Source organism: Protopterus annectens, chromosome 3.part1 (genome assembly GCF_019279795.1).
Source record: "Protopterus annectens isolate FY-2018-M chromosome 3.part1, PAN1.0, whole genome shotgun sequence".
In the NCBI taxonomy this organism is placed as follows: domain Eukaryota; kingdom Metazoa; phylum Chordata; order Ceratodontiformes; family Protopteridae; genus Protopterus; species Protopterus annectens.
The window spans coordinates 83,085,645-83,103,902 of NC_056732.1; the positions used below are offsets into that span (position 1 = coordinate 83,085,645).

Genomic DNA, 18,258 nt, shown 5'->3' on the forward strand with positions numbered 1-18,258 from the left:
CGGTTACAAAGACTGTTTGTTTTTATGCAAAGAGAAAAGATATAAACAGCAATAGCCCTTCATTATAATCTAACACTTCCATTAGATTTTGGAAGGAACACTATTGTACTGCTCAGTTCATTCCATTTCTCTTCTGCCACTCCTAGTTGAAGCATGTTTTAAATGCCTTCCCTTGCTAACTGTTTCTGGGAGACTAAGTCTTAGTCTAACATTCAGTTCAGGTGGTGTTTCTGGGTTATGCTCGAGCAGTTTAGTTCTCCCAAGCATGTCTAAGGTGACTCCTTTATTTCTTAATAAAAATTCTCTTCTTCTTTGCTTTTGTATTTCTGACAAAGATTATTCTAGATGAACTTTAGTTAGAGATTCTTGATCTCCTCTGTATGAAGTTCAGCTTGCAAACTCACCACAGCACTTTCTACTTCTTTCAGTGGCTTCAGTACATTAATAAAACAAATTGCTCTAGCCTTGTATTTTCTGGCTATCTAACTTTATAATTACTGTATTTATTCTTTTAATCACCTCAGACAGCCTGTACTATTTAGTCAGAAATTTGTAATCCACGGGTGGAACTATTACTACTTGATCCTCCTGGTTATATTTTCTAAGTTGGACATTTTTATTATAAATTCATTGTTGTACATATCATCTTGGCTTTCAGAATCGGCTCCTTTACTATGGGCATAACCAGCTCTAATCTATCCTGTGTATTAACATTGTGTGCTATCAAGTTTTAAAATGGAGTCTTCTCTTCCTCCCAGATTTTCTTCCCGGTGTCAAGCAGTGCTCTGAGATGCCTGCCGTACAATTGTTCAAATGGGGTGAAGCCATTCGAAGCTTGTGGCACCTCTCATATCACAACCAGTAAACAGGGTAACAAATCATCTCATTCTTTCCACATCCATCAATGATAAAGTGTCTATGGATTCTTTCTCCTTGCACATTTCCACAGTGCCTTAAAATGGGCATAACATTTTTTCCTGGTGTAACTTCATGAGTCCGGTCAGGATCATGAGTCAGGTCAGGATCATAAGACAGGTCAGGATCGTCAGTCAGGTCAGGATCATGAGACAGGTCAGGATCATGAGTCAGGTCAGGATCATAAGACAGGTCAGGAGCTACAACTACAGAATGCATTTTTTTCTTTAGAAATTTGTGAATTTTTATATGGGCAAGGACATATTCCTTTTTTATCACCGTGAATGTATATTACCTCTACTTTTGTTACATACTGTTCTTATGCTTACATACCTGGAGACATTTGATAAGGATAATCATGCTTCCTGAGCTCAGCAGGGATTTCTCTTCCTTTCAGAAATATAATACATGCCACCAGCTTGGTTGCAATACAACAGCATAATGCTGACTCATTTATTCCAGTGGCAGTCTGATCACACCCCAGAGGAACTTCAGTTTTCAGTCCCAATGTTCTAATACTTGTAGTCTCTTCAGTATTAGTGGAATAGAATGTATCTCTGAGAGTACTGCCCCACAACTGAAACAACTTAACCCATTATTTGATTTTTTTTATTTCACTGAAGATTTCTTATAGCAGTATTAGACTTAAAAGCAGACAATCAGTTTTAAACAATGTGTCATTAACTAATAAGCATTTCTTTTAATGGTTAGCTTGTCAGGGTCCTTGGAATGACTTAGCAACACCCACTTTCTCATACTAGGCAATGCTCTTTTAAATCTTTTCTCTCTGTTACAATTGCAAATATTATCAGTTTGCTGTTACTAACAGGTTCTATCCAAAGCTTTAAAATGTGTTACAAGTCATGCATCTAAGCTCTTCCCTGTTCATCAGCATTAAAGGTTCAGTTGGAACAGTTTATGGCTTGCTCTTCAGAAGTTATCCTAGCCCTAACTAAAAGTAACTTTTAAATTTTTTATAGTCTGTGTAATCAGTCCCCTTCATGTCAATATAGGATTTTCATGTGTCTCATGACAGCTGACTTAACAGGAGTATCACCCACTCTGCTTCGTCCCCATTTTTGGGTGGTGTGCCATTCGAAAGCAATCAGATAAGATTTCAGGTCATTATCTTTCTGCAACTTTTTTATGGCACACACATTTCTTGGGGTAGTTATTATACTAGCCAGTCCAGCCAACTAGTGTAGTAGTTGTAACAGCTTTTGGTCATTCTCTACCTTACATTCTTGGAGGGCTTTCTCCATGGATGTATGCAGAAAGAAGCACACCAGATGACAACATGGAACAGAAATCTTATCACCAAACTATGCAAAAAGTGGCAGCAGAAATGCTTATGGTTATAAAGTTTTTAAAGTCTATGTTACCCTGTAAAACCACAGTCTAACATTTCCTCCAGGCACATGCTTATTAAAAACAGAGGTTTATTTTCTCACAATATTACAAAGAAATATTGGTCCAGACAGGATATGTAGTTGGCAGCAGGGCATTGTGAGGAATGCTATATTGCTATGTTCCTGGATAACTGCCTCTATTCTCCAACAGTTTAGGCCTTGAAACATACTGGAAGTACACATTTATTAAAAATAGATTTGATGCCAAAAAAACAAGAAAACAGTAAATATATCTCACTTGGTTTTCTATAGTACTAATGCACTAACAGTATTTTTTATAATACTTTACAGTCAATATCAGTCATCCTAAAAAGCTTCTTCACTCATAGGCTATGCCTGTTATAATCACAGCTATAATTTCAGTTTAGCAGTCAACTAAAGATGTTCTCCAGAGTTTGTCTCAGGCCACATCCACATCAATCCCTAGATGGGCTGTCAAAACCTATTAATCCTGGCTCCACAGGAAAAGATCCTGCTTTAGTGTCACTAAACGTCTGACCAAGTTGTTTACTTCCTGATAACTTGAACAGACAACTTGCTTTTACACAAGCATTAACTAGTAAATAGCTAGCTAATACAGTTAATTGTATAACTAAAGAGCTGTGAGAAATTTAAGCTACATTCCACACCTTAAAGGCATGGTCTCCTTTCTTAACACTCAAGATGTCTTAACCACCATTCTCCCAGCCAAAAACAAATGTTTTTCATTGCAGAGCTGGGTTGTAGGATCGCAAAAAAAAAAAAATAAATAAAAAAAAATAGCATTTCCATTGCTAAGCTAGACCTATGGCATACTGTGTGCTGAAATACTGAAATGGGAAGCTGGATTGAGATGAGTGGCTAAAAAATCATGTTACCATCTTGTTACTTGTTTAGCCATTATAATAGGGAATAATCAGTTACGAGGCTGAAGTACCTACCTTTGAGAAACTAAATGCCCACTTCACTGATGAAGTATATCTATAATTGTACATATTTATTTTCAGTATTGTTTAATTTTGGTCGATATGGCACACAAGGCACTTCCCACATTTAATAGCTTGGAACACCACTGCTCCCAAACTTGCATATAAATAATCCATACATAGGTGAATTCCTTTGTAAAATCAGGAGTCACTAACACTGGCTAAGAACATATTATTTTTAGCTCATTAAATGCTTTGTTTGCCTCAAGGGACCATTGCACATTAATTGGAACTTTTCTTTTAGTGATATATGTCAAAAGACAGGCAATAGTTGCTACATTTATTTATTTATTTATTTATTTATATTTGTTGACTGGGAGTGTCCGACTGGACGTAGGTCCATTTTCAGCGGAGGCCCGGGGAGAAAAGCTCCACAGTTAAAATAAACAGACAGTAGTTACATTGGATTACATAGCAACTAACAATTTACATAGCAATTACTTACAACATATTTACAGATGAAGAACATAGTACATCAGTAGACAACTAGAATCTTTATCTGTGAAGTACAAAACAGACATTAACAAATGTTACAAGAAGAAGTTCCTGCTGTATAATAAGTACTGGCTTATGAGCATTAGAGTATTATAAGTACATTAGAACACGTTTTCTATAGCACCCACCTGGTCCAAGAAAAATCGTTTACCTGTCTTTTACTGGAGGGAATATGTTAGCTTTTTATGGGCTCTATTTTTTGTACTTGTAGTTTTACCCTTCTTCTTCCTTTAACTTCTCCTAAACCATCAGCTTCCACCGTGCACAGATTATTTTTCTTAGTATTCACAGTTCATTCTATCAGTCTTCAAATTTTCAAACGCAGCAGCACTTTTGGCATCCACAACTGAGTCCTCTAAAAGGACAGCCATGTCACCTAGATATACAGTAACACATCCTGAGTGGGGCTTCAGAATTTAATTCATCAATCTATGAAAGGCCAGTCGGGCAAAATGTGGACCATATGGTAGTACTGTGTATTAAAACAGAGCTTCAAGGGTTAAACATGCATTTTTTTCTTTAGCTTGAATGCATCAGTAAAGACTTTAAAAAAAGTAAGAATTAAAAAAAAAAATCAGTAGGTATTCAGAAGCATTAGGATTAGAATGCTTGAATGTTCTTAAGGGGTCACTTGCATATATCCCATGAGGCTCAGTCAAAGGAGGTATAAGATGTTTCACAGTGAAGACTCTAGATTATCTGGGGTGTTTCTGTTGTTAGCTTTTTGTTTTTTCTTTGTGACCTTTTTAACCTTTGTGTTTGGGATATTTTGCAGTTACTCTGATGTTAAGAACATCTAGTTGTTTTATAAGTTGAAAATTTCTAGAAAGTGGTCAGATTAGCCTTGTGTGCTGAGCTTCTAAAAACTGTGATGTACGTCATGTTGAGAGCTAATTGGGTTGGCTGTAAAAGCATCAATGCATTCTTAAAGACTTCAAAAAAAATAAATAAAAGGGAAGTGTTATTATTAGAACACTTCACTGTTCTTAGCGATATATTTGTATAAATTCAAAGGGACTCCTTCAAATTAGCTTAAGGTATTATATATTATATTTATTTGTTTATTTATTTATTTATTTCAGTTTGATGACCGGGGAGGTCCACTGGGCTCAGGAGCCCATTTTCAATGGAGGCCCGGGGAGAAAAGCTCCACGTTACATAGTAATCAATTTAATACAACAGATAAAATTTAGATTCAAGGATACATGTACATTGAGATACAACAGATAAGATAAAGATTCATGGATACAGATACATTATTATAAGTCAGAGACATTATGAGGTACAGTAGTTGTATAGCATGTGAGTCATATGTTGACATGAGTGTTTCAAAGGTAGAAATAGAATCTGGGTATTATTATGGCAGAATGGCAGAACAATTATAAATGTTAGGGACGGGGGAAAAGGGAAAGCAAACTATTTACAATATATACATTATATACACAAGATAACACTAAAGAATAAGTAAAATCCAGGGGAGCAAAGTTGTTAGAAGTAGGAGTAGCATGGAAATACAATCAGAGTAGAGAGAGTAGAAGCCTAGGTGGGGAGAGTGCAGCTGCACTTCCAATTAATGAACAAGTAGGAATGGAGTTGGGTTTTGAAGTTGTCAAGGTTTTCTATGATTCATAGTGAGGGAGGAAGAGTATTCCATTTTTGGCTAAGGAAAAGGACAGGAGGTACTGTCCAGCAGGTCGCTTTGGTTTGTAGACAGTGATTAGGTTTAGGTGAGCAGATCTAAGTGGCCTGTTAGGGGTGTATGGTAGTAGGATGTTGGATAGTGCAGGACATTTAGCTGGGTTAAATAAAAGCCTGTGGACAGTAGTAAGTTGGTGGTAGTCTAGAAGGTTGGGAAGTTCTAGCCAGTTTAGTGAGTGGTGGGTAGAGCAATGGTGGGAGGAGTGTTTGGCTTTGATGGTGAATTTTGAAATTTTATTATAACAACTTTCCATTTTGGAGGAGATGGAGGCAGATAAGTTAGTTAGTAGAGGGGCACCATACATTAGTGAGGGAAGAAGATAGGTAATGGTGAGGATTTGTCTAGTAGAAGGAGAGAGATAGTGGATGTTTCTGTATAGCAAGCCAAGTTTTTGATGAGTTTTCTTGATGTTTAGTAGAATATGGGTGTCAAATTTGAGGTATTCATTTATAGTAACCCCAAATAGTTCGGCATAGGGAACAGTTTCTATGGTTGAATTGTTATGGCTTCTAATTTGGAAAGAGTTTTTATCAAGAGGGGAGGATTTAGAGGGGGGGGGTAGTATTTTGGATTTGTTAGCATTTAGAGATAGATGGTTTTGTAGCATCCAGTTCTCAGTAGTGGAGAAGGCAGTTTGAGTGTATGATTGAAGTTCTGGGAGGTTGGTGGCACAGCAGATTAATGTGGAGTCATCAGTGTATTGTATGATTTTAGTGTTTGGGATGACAGAGTGGAAATCATTGATGAAGATGTTAAATAGCATAGGGCCATGAATGGAACCTTGTGGAACTCTGGTGGGGGTAGGAAGGAAGTTAGAGGTGCCTTTCCTCCGTTTTACAGCTTGGGATCTGTCAGATAGGTAACTTGAGAACCAGGATAGGGTATTATGTGAGAGGTTGAGGTTTGCAAGGTGGCTAAGGACATGAGTATGGGAGATAGTATCAAAGGCCTTGGAGAGATCTAGTAGAACGGTAGAAATTATTTTTCCAGAGTCGCGGGCATGGTTGATTATATCTAGGAATGAGAGAAGAGCAGTTATAGTGCTATGGTCAGGGTGGAAGCCATGTTGGATATGAGAGATGAGGTGGTTTTTGGTAAGGAAGGGCATTAGCTGGGTGTGAATGCATTTTTCCAATATTTTGGATATTGGGGAAAGGATGGCTATGGGGCAAAAGTTTGAGCTATTATTATTTTTACCACCTCTGTGGACAGGATGTATAAAGGCAGCACGCCACAGCTTGGGGACATAAGATTACTGTATGGATCTGTTGATTAGAATGCTAATGGGGAGGGTGACTCCATCTGCAGCAATTTGTAAGAATTTAGATGAGATGTTATCTGGGGCATTAGAGCATGGTTTTAGTTTGCTAAGAAGCTTTTTTATGTATGAGGTAGAGACTGGTTCAAAGGTAGGGAAGAGTCGGGTTTAGAGGCTGGGTAGAGTGACTAAGTTGTGTGGATGGGTTATTTGGGAAGGACTTAGTTAGTTCAGCTACAGAGTTTGTAAAGAAGGTGTTAAAAAGAGTGCCAATTTCTGGTTCAGACTTGGTAGTGTCAGGGCAAGGGTTATTTTTGGGGCCTGGGTAGAGAAGGGAGTTAATGGTGTTCCAGAATTGTTTGGGGGGTTTTGGAGTAGTTGGCTTGGAGTTTCATATAGTAGGATTGTTTGTCTTTGATTATATGTCTTCTGGTACAAAAACAATAATTTATAATAATGTATGCATTTCTTCTAATTAATGATTCCTTGCTTTCTTCAGTCTTGTCATCAGCATCGGCACAAAACATTGCTTCATGGCAAAAGCAAAGGTGAAATTACATGAATAGAGCAAAAGTATTATAACTAAAAAAGTATACAGTTTTTCCACTGAAAGAACTGCGTATAGAAGTTGTAGTAATTTGGATACTGTAAACGTGTACTATGACTCTTACAAGGGGTAAAATAACTTACTGTTCAACTTTGTTTTCTGGTGTCAACAACCTCTTCTTGTCCTATTGGTATGTCAGTATTTGGTTGGAACATGCTGTAGTGTGGGTTCCCATTGCTCAGCAATGGTCTGTCAATTTGTAATCAGGTAAAAACAGTTGTTGCGGAGATGCTGAGAAATGAGAGATAAGATGAACTGAGACAGCAAATTGGGCGTCTCAAAATACCTTCATATAATGAATGGAAATCTCCCAGATGTGGTTGACATCATATCAAAACAGGAATTCCCAGAAACGGTTTGTAAAATGAGTAAACTTCTGAATTAGAAAATTTGCTCTACTCCTATTGTAGTTATACCTTTTATTATCTGACAGTCAAGTCTTCAAAAATCACAGTCCTGATCAGCAGACAAAGCACTTTTTTTCTTTAGCACAGTAATTGATTTTTCCCCTTTTTAATAGTGATACCATTCTACTGTCCAGATTTTCACAGAATGCCCAGATTTTTGGCTTCATATTTTTGGTCTGTTTCTCATAAAATGTGTGGTTTTCTAGCAAACCATTGGGATGATCTGTTTTCTTCACTTTTTTTAAGAAAAATACATTTTCAAATTTGAACACTTGACAGCTACCAGAGAGACAGGAAAGACAAAATAAAAGGAAAATCAGGTAGGTTATGCAAAGCTAAATAAATGTACCTGATTTTCCTTGTATTTCCCTGTCCTGTCTCTCTAGTAGCTGTCAAGTGTCTGGATTTGAAAATGTACAATGAAAGTTTCCCAGTTTCTTTTTTTTTTTAATTAAAATAAATAAATAAATAAATGAAAGCCACAGAGATCTTCCTTTCTCCATTACTTCCTTTACACAGTACTGATGTACTGCATAAGCGTGGTAATAAAAGTCTTATACGCATGCACAGTACATCAAGAAACCTCAGGATACCATTGAAAAACATGGAAGAGCATCAAACCGCCCTTGTATAAGAATGTTATTTAAGAAGAGTAAGTAAATTGTTCTTAAATAATGCCACTCTATAATAGCAATAACCCACAGCTGGGTGTGGCTAATGCTGGATTTATGCACAGTTTGCTTTAGCCCTCATGGCCAAACCATGCCAACCATGGGTAAATCCAGCATTACCCACACCCAGCCATGGGTTATTGCTATAATATGAAACAGAAAATCAGCATTTATAAAACACACACATCACTAAAACTGGAGTTCTTTTTATATCTCAACAGTTATGGTAAGGTGTATGAGTACACAAACGCTTACCCAAAAAGTCATCAGATGACAGCCTTTCAAAATCCCAAACCTGAAGCAACAGCACTGCAGGAATCTTGCGTTCAGTCTTGTCCAGGGAAAATATGTTTTCTCTTTTACTGACAACCATTTGCTTCTCAGCAGGCAGGTAGTGAAATGGAAATACAAAGCGCCAGTTGAAGTTCCCTTCTCCAGTCAAAGAGTTGTAGTGCACATCAGTTTCTTGTTTGTCCTCTTCTAAACCCTTTAACCATCTAAAGAATATTGGTGCATTAAAACACTTGTCAATAACATAATGCAGTTTACCAGTTACAGTTCACCTTTTCAATTCTTCATTTTATTTGAATGACATTTATGGACTGTCCTTCCTAAATTGTTCACTTTAGACTTAAATTTATTACAAGCAAACCCTGATTAGAAACAGTATTTCATTTTCAGGGATAATTAATTGATTTCAGTGATAGTACACAGTGACACGGATTGGGTAAAACTATGACTTATACACAACCCAGTCTTGGTTTATTGCTATTCTACAAAGTCATTGTAATAAAAAGGAATATTAACTTCTTAAAATAATGGAATCACATTATATGGACTTCACTAATATTCTGTCTCTCTGTACTAGTGCATTTCAGTGGAGTAAAAAATAATGTATGATGCATGTGCGTACCAGAGCATGTGGTATTGCATTCATAGGACACTTAGTTACTATAGCATGTCACTGTTATATTAGCAGCAGAAGTTACAACAATTAACTATTTAAACATAGTGCAGGTGCACTTTTTATTTGCAGAGGGCATTACTTTAAGTTAGTTTCATAGGTAGTCACTAGGCTTGCAATCCAAGGGACCAATGACAAGCCTAGTCCAAATCCCCAGCTGTCTCTAGCACTGTCTGGACACATGATTTGCTCAGGGTCACACAGTAGGTAAATGAGGGTTGAGAGAATTCTACCCTGTGTCCCTGTATCCCAGGAACTACAGTTCATAGCCTTAACCTTCTGCACCAACTGCCAGACTAAACTAAAATGACAATTAACCTACCTGAAAATGAAACTGGGACGATTTGAACACTATGCAAACATGTTACCATTAAACTAAGATAAGACAAGTTACACTGTGGTGTTTTTTACAACTATTTATGCAGGCCTGTTTGGTAGTTTCATTTATCTTTGTTTTGTTGGTGAGACATAACAGGTTTTACTTCAAAATAGCAGTATATTAGATGGTACAGTAGTGCAGTGAATAGACATGTCACTGCATATCAATTGATTCTTCTATTCTATTATCAGTTGAGATGCCTTCTACGTGGAGTCTGCATGTCATCCTTTTGTTTGTGGGGATTTTTTTTCAGATACTCTACTTTCCTCCCTCACCCTAAAGATATACATTAGGCAGATGGAAAAATCTAAATTGTCCCTTGCTGACTGCGCATACTTGTGTGTGTGTGTGTGTGTGTGTGTGTGTGTGTGTGTGTGTGTGTGTGTGTGTGTGTGTGTGTGTGTGTGTGTGTGTGTGTGTGTGTGTGTGTGTGTGTGTGTGTGTGTGTGTGTGTGTGTGTGCGTGTGTACGTGTGATATGGAATAAATGTTTAACAACCTACTTCCATTCTCTACTTGCCTTATAAACTCAGAGGAAGGCAGCAATTGTCCATGGGGTCATTTCAGGAGTCGGATTTGACTGATAACCCCTATTTCTGCACTCATTCAGTATATTTAGAAACAATTTATGAAATGATGGTACAGAAAGAGCACTGATACAGCTTGTCTGTCTAGGCAGCAGCCTTAAGCTCTTCATTAGTTTAAGAATGTTTTCATTCTATCTCTTGATACACGTAGAATTCCACTTACTCTGTTCTCTTAATTTCCTCAAGCCCATCATTACAGACCCATTTTGATTTATATATGTAACTTCAGGTCAATAAACTAATACACTAGTTTATCTCATTGAAGAAGGTTTCTGTCTTGAACCTATCATTCATTGTTCAGTCTTGGGATATGTTTACCTTACTGAACAGACATTCAGTGAAACCCATTTGCTCAAGTCTGACTGGACTTTTATATTAAGAAAAGCCCCCTCCCCTCACAAAGCCATGAAAGCAATGAACATCCTGTACACCTAAGACGTATTTCACTAACTCTGAGTACACCATATGTTTGGGTAAGTTATAATATCCTGAAAGAGTTATCTTTTAGTTTCTTGGCTCCAACAAATCATATATTTTTTTTAACCAGCCTTCAGTGATCCACACTAATATTACAGTCTTCACTCTTGGTTAATGTCTTGTGGGGTTTGAATGATCTCTCTGTACCAGTCTAGGTTTGATTTGAGAAGTCTAGCTTGTTTTCAATTCTCAAAATCAAGAGATTTGACCACCTATATAAACTCTCCAAGTGTTTTGGATTTGTCCTCGATACTAACAGGGGTCTACATTGGACAACTTTACTTGCCAGGTTAAATAATCAGATTAAAATATCTTTTTCTTAAATAAGTGTATGCAGTTCAACTTACTGATTCTGGTAAAATGATATTTTTTTCTGCTTAAGTAAGCAGTCTTTAAAGCTCTTTTTCCCAAATATAAGGTGTAGTTATGGCTGAAGATCATTACTCTGCTGTCATCACAAACACTCACTTGGTGCCTCCCCCATCATGCAGTCCATTAGATGCTGATTTATAGTGTTCACTTCAATGCAGGAACTGTCCACTCTTGGAAATGTGACCTTAGTGACTATCACCAAGGTACCCTGTGCTGGTGCATGGAATCAGAAAGCCAGGTTCAGACCTGTGTGAAGATGTATAGGAATGAAAACCAGATCCCATTCCTTTTCTCCCACCCCGATATCACATGATGGAAGAATGTCCTGTTCATTCTACTTCTACTACAACACCATGTCTGTACCTCAGCTTCTCTAGGCGTTGCTGTAAGTGTGACTGCATCATGATCCCACCCCATCAGATGAATCGAGGCTCCGTGTTCAACCTTCTCATCCTTGCTATCCCTCCAACAACTCATGCTGGTTATCATCCTTGGTCACTGCAGCTGCAATCAGGATAATAAAATCTATTCTACTTGGCCAGTCCAATTTATTAATTTCTTTCAGATGTATGATAAAATAATATATGGTTTGAACTGTCCTTCAGTTGGCAGTCCTAAACACAGGCTTAAAATGTCCTGTTATTTTTGTAGGTTCTTCAAAAATATCAGTATCAAGCAGGTTACCAAGCTGTAACCCCCTGCCCTAAATCTTTCTGAGATGAAGGCTGTAGGACTGCATCTAGTACTTCAGGTGTGCCATCACTTGGCACTGGCCTGGATTATTGTCCCTGCCTTCCTTCCTTCTTTTCATATACCTGTATGTAAACTCCGGAATAATGCTAGCTTTTTGAAAAGATTTGCTGTACCGGCCAGATGCTTTTAAGAATTTTTTAAATAATGGTTTTCTAATTATATTCCTTTGTGTTAAGTCAGACTCTATTTAAACAATACTTTTTATGTCTTTTGTTTTTCTTTTGAGACTAGACCTACATGGTTCGACACAATTGTTTTAATAAAATTTGTCCTGTTTTTGAAAAACGTAGTGCCACCTCTATTTTCCCTGATGTTAACCCTCCTTGTAAACTCGTATCCTCAGACTTTCATCATTCTAGCTTTTCACAGTGCCTGAACAGATTTAATTTATAAGATAAAAATTACCAACATATCTATACCTTACATTCTGATCACAACTGACAGTCTGTAGTGCACATTTATAGAGATGATTTGGTGAAATATAGTAATACACTTCAACAAAGAATCACAACTTTTGTAACCATTTAAAACTCCTCAGGTTTTCAAGTAACTGGTTATTTTTTCAGTTTCATAGTCACCTCTTTAATTTTCTCAAGAGAAAGGAAAAAAGTGAAGTCATACATTGTTGCACAGTCTACTTAATGATTGCCAGTTTTTCAGCATTAAACAGTAAAGAGAATAAAATTTACAGTGTGTATATAATATGTGTGGTGTTGTTTAAAAGAGGTGGCCCTGTCCTATTAACTGTTTTGCATGCCATTTACAAACTCACTAAAATGGTTCATTTCCTGAGTGGGTATTCAACTTTCATGAGATTACACTTTCAGATTTTTTCTGATACAGACATTCCCCCGGATTCAGCAAATGTGCATGCAGGAATAACTTATTCTGGCATGGAAGCAACCATGGCTGTTCAGCATGGCAGCATACCATTCAGATGTATGAAGGCATGCTGCCATGCTGTAAAATGGACGTGGGTCTGTGTACAAGTACAGAGGTGTGTCTGAGGGCAGTGCTCTCACAATAAACATGCCTCCTGCACACTTGAATTGTTGTACAGCAATTTAAAACGAGTGAGAATGCTCGTAACACCCCCGACACATTAGGGTAAGAAATCTGGAAAAGCCATAAGGGACGATCATCCCTACAAAGCCAGAAAGTTGATAGAATAACAGGATTAGCATAAGCACATAGCGCACACCTCCCAACCTGTCAGAGTAAGGAATCTGGACAAAGCCATAAGGGACAATCATCCCTACAAAGCCAGAAAGTTGCTAGAATAACAGGTTCAGCATTAGCATGGCTATTCTGAAGGGTACAAATTAAAAAACACAACAAATAACATTTTTTTTGAGATATGCAATAAAGTTTAAGCATAGCTGCATGGGTGTGCCCATTGGTTAGCTATGCTTAGCCCAGCTGAAATGGCAGGATAAGTTAAAAAGCAATAGAGATCCAGCATAAACATAAGTGTAATAATGTAGTGGTTAGAGTGTATGCCTTGCATGTAATCATTCATGGTTTGAGACTCACCAAAGTCATTTCCATTTTGTATGTGTAAACCTTACAATTTAAATTTTTTGTATATTTATATAAGAAGTAACTTATTTTTCTCAACCAGAGTAGTGTTTTAGGCCCGGATGTGAGGTGTCAGTGTAATAAAGTAGTGAAACCCCCATATAAACACAAGTGCCCCATACAGTATAGTCACACAAGAATAAATTAATTACAATACATTGGAGGATGTCAGGAAAGGTAAATAAATTTATATTATTTAATGAATGATGAATCAATCCCATTCAGGTGGTAGACCAATATAATAAAACATAAGCAATGCTAAGCATTGGACAGCTATGCTGACCAGGTGTAAAGCCCTGTGTACATATGAATACTAAGCAATGAATAGCCCAACCAAGTGGATTTGCCTATTGGTAAGCAATGCTGAACCTGCCCTTTAAGCACTGCCAACCTTAGCTAAGCAGGTTTTGCCCATAGCTTAGCTTAGCTCAGAATTTTCAAAACTGTCCAATCATGGCAAAGGGAGGGAAACCGGCCGTATTTAAACCCTGCAGGCAGGAATACAGCTCATAGCTGGTTGTAGCTCTCCACTGTAGGCAATATGGCAGGTGTTGGAGAGAGCATGTGCTTTTGGGCACAGCGCTGGGGCATACAGGAGTCCAAGGTCATGGTAGGACACCTGGTAAAAAAACATGACATGAGACTGCTACAGGACCAGCACCAGGGCTTCCAATATAAAGCAGAAGGCTGGGAAAGTCTCGCCCGTGATCTCACCAGAGCCACTGGTATCCCTCAGACTGGTGAGCAGGTCCTGCACCACTATGCCAACTTGAAACGGAGGAAGAGGGAGCTTTTGGAACAGTGGGTCCAAGAAGCAAGAGACAGGGGAGATGTTGCAGCAGTGTGTAAGTATTCATAGCAATAATTGTTTACTAAAGTCCAACTTGTGTATGTGATGGATAGGTATGCATAAATGTTTCTCTATTTTCATTACAGCTGCGGCTGAGCAGGCTGTGAACCAGGAAGCCCATGCCAGCAGGTTGCAAAAGCTACATCACGAGGCTGGTGAGTAACAATCCTGCTTGTAGTAGTCATACCAAACAAATATAAAGGAGTAAAATGTCACCTGACACTGTAAAAATGTATATGGTTTCTACTGAATAAACAAGACAGTATGACAGTAATAGTTCCATATAGGTCATATTTAAATAAAAGTGTAACTGCCTGGCAATAAAGTTCTAAATCCTAGACTGGTTGTGTTTACTCTGGTATTGTATGGCCTCACATTTTGCATTCACCAAGATATGGTATGTGAATAGTACTGTTGTGCCAACTATTTCTCACACTGTGCTACATAAAAAATATGTCTAGGAATGTCTGTATAAGAATGTTGTAATTACAAGGTCAGATAGTACAACCAAGAGAGACTTAGACACAAAACAGAGAAAGAAAAGACAGCAGTTTCTTAATAGCTCACTCTGATAAAACACAAATTGTTATATTTTTTAGCAGACACAGCTATGGTTCAAATCCCAGGAGTGGTAGTAAGCTGTATGCATAATAATTTTAACTAGGAAACTGGGAATATGTGTAGAAACAGTCAGGTAGCGTTAACAAATATTCCCCCCACAGATCTACCAGGTAAGATTAGTAGAATGTAGCTATAAGATGGTTGAAGTATACACTGTGTACAAACATACCACTGTCCAAACCAAGGCCTTAGGGTATTGTAATAATACCTGTGGAGTAATGATTAGAGCAATGATCATTAAAGTTGTGAGTCATACAAGGATATACAAGTTGTTAATTGACATCTCCCCCCCCCACCATATCTGCAACAATAATCTAAACACACAAATCAATGGGTATGTTTTACACCAAACCTACTGTTGGGAGATATGTCCTATTGTTCAACAAATACTGAAATGTGTTTTTATTAATGTTCCATGTTGAAATACTATCAATGGTAGCCTGTTACTATCACTGTAACCTGCATGCCATTGTAATGGCCACTGTGGTTCCATATATGCATGTGTTCTGTTTGCTGTGCAACTGTTCCAAATCTGTTGTTTTGGGTTAATGGCAATATCTATGCATGCTATTATAACTAATCCTGGATTGTGCTGATTATTACTAACCCACATATGTTCTAAAACTCCAACACCATAGCACGTTTGGGAAGGCCGGTCGCAGCGGACCCACCTCTTCCACTTCATCTAACCATGGCACCAGACCCCAGCACATCTGGGACCCACCCCAGAACCTCCTTGTCCACTGGTCCTGCACCACCTTTGGCAGGGGATGGGGCTCGTACTCCCCGGGAGCGGAAGCAGACAGAATACCATCACCCGAGGCCAGGTCCGGGGATTGGTGCGTAGCGAGCTCCAAAAGGTGTTTGGAGATCTGCGATGCCAGCTTGAGGGCCATGTGGTACAATTAGAGGGTCAGCCTGCTCCTCCTCCTCAGCCCCCAGCACAGTCACCTTCGGGGCCGTGAAGGTGCAGTAGTGACTGCCCATGGTGGGGGACCTCAGTCCCACTGTTTCCATTCGGGTGCTTATGGGCTCCCGATTTCCAAACACCCCTCCCCATCCAAGGTGTTTACCCCACACATGTGTCATATACTGCCCCTGTATGCTGTCTTGTCTGTCTTGTCTGTCTTCCTACCCAACCTACCTTCCCAAATATACCTACTATCCTTCCCCAACATCCCACTCTCACCTTAAAAAAAAAGGTAATCTGTTCCCAAAAAAAATGTTTCCCCATACATAGCTGTCCATTTCACACACGTGTCCACTGGACACATGTAATCTGGTCTAATTGGCTTCACAACACATTATTGTTGTCCTCCCCCCTCTCTCGGGGGTTTGAGTGTCCAAATATACCACCAAATTCAGTATATATGCACAGCTGTTGCTGTAGAAGAAAGGGACAGCTATGGACCTTCCCTACACATGTCCTGCACATTCCTAGCTACTTTCTCTGTTGTCTTTCCCTCTGCAAGCTCATTTTTTCACCACCTTCCTATCACCCCTTTTTTCTTTTCTTTTAAAGAAATTAGTGTGGGGGTAAGCAGGAGTAGGCTCTTATAAGCAGTAGTAAGTGGGATTAAGCCTGTTTGTGGGGCTCTAAGCAATGCCTATATAGATTAAGCACTTTTAAGGCTGACTGTCTGTAAGCATATTTCACCGGAAGTTAGCATTGTGTACCACCGCTCAAACCTGCTGCAGCACAGGTTACAACACCACCATCCAAGGCCAAGAATACAGCCTCTATGGGACCTGAGAATATCCCTGGCTGTGTTCTACATGAGCTACAGAGTAACCTGGCACCTTACTTGTGTGTCCTGTTAAAGCACAGCCTCACCTCAGGCTTTGTCCCTACTGAATTGTGCACTGCTACAGACACCCCTCCCCAAAAACAAGGTGTAACTACAGACCCTGGGAAATACAGCCTCAACTGCCTGACAAGTCTGTTATGCAAAGCTATGGAATGCATCATCAAGCACCTAATAAACATGGATATGGGAATCCGCAGATTCAGTATCCCACACAGTTTATGTTTGTGAAGGGTAGGTCATGCCTACTCATTCAACCTGGTCAACCTCTTGCCATCACTCACCTGGGCTATGGATGAAGGCAAGGTGACACCTGCAGCCTACATTGATCTTGCCAAAGCCTTTCATAACATTCCCCACTCACTAAGCTCGGCATCAACCCCTATATCACTAGGTGGGAACAGAGGCACAAACACAGGGGGTAAAATGGACATAACGCTGTCATACATTGAGACAGTTGCAGATGTTACTGGGTTTGTTGTAACATCTTTGATGAGGAATATGACATCAGTAATACCAATACATGTGTGTAATTACTGACTGCATTCCCCAGAGTCCACAACTGATATACCAAGGACACCAACTGTGTGGTGAACAAACTGTGGTGAACACACAAAACATGACAGTGGCCAGTCTGTGGACAGTGTGCCAGTGGAGAGGTATGTCAGAGACATATCACTGTGAGTCATGCATGTCCACACAAACCCTGTCAAGCTGTCAATCCATCATGTGTATAAGAGCACTGATGACACATAATCTGTTCACAAATCTGGAGATATGTCCCCCATGTTTGTTGGCTGTCTCCAGATGTCCTGACCTGTGATGTATCGCGACCCACTGTATGTGAATCTGTAGGCCACCACCTCTGTAATGTCCCTCACACAGGCAAGGAAATGGGGCAAGGCACACATTTAGGAATGTCCCATATGTTGGAACTAGCAGCAGTGTCCAGCCCCACAGCACAATACAGTGTGGGCACCTACATAGTGGTACAGCTGTAGCAATACCTAACTAACATCTGGACATCTGTACAGAGGATAGACAGAAAGTAGATAGCCAACAGGTTATGCATTAGGATGAATGTATTGAAAGATACACATCTGAAACTGAAAGGTATGACACTACTACATGACAGCAGTCCCCAATGACATGTCCAAAGAACATAGTTGTCTACAGTTAATATTAACATATCAGATCAATATCTAATAGGAGATATATGTAATAAACATACAGCTCAAACATGTAGAACATGATACTCAGTACTCAGAGTCCAGATTTGCATGCGGGGGTGTATGGTTCCAGTACTACAATATACAATCTACTCTTAATTGAAAAAGCACTGTTAAAAGTGCTAACATAATGATACCATATCTGCTAAACTATTTCTGTCAACCAGTGCACTGTAGCTGGTGTAACATGTAAGTGTGACTGCATATAACTTGGGATA

General features: G+C 38.9%; 1 protein-coding gene across 2 annotated transcripts in view; it reads right to left on the minus strand.

Moving 5' to 3' along the window:
- LOC122798011 (fer-1-like protein 6) overlaps nt 1-18,258 on the minus strand; it is a 1,810,759-nt gene that overhangs the window by 123,906 nt on the left and 1,668,595 nt on the right. For both annotated transcript variants that reach the window (XM_044066595.1, XM_044066597.1), the window contains exon 38: nt 8,682-8,923. In XM_044066595.1, coding sequence (XP_043922530.1) covers nt 8,682-8,923 — 242 coding nt within the window. The remainder of the gene's footprint in view (nt 1-8,681; nt 8,924-18,258) is intronic.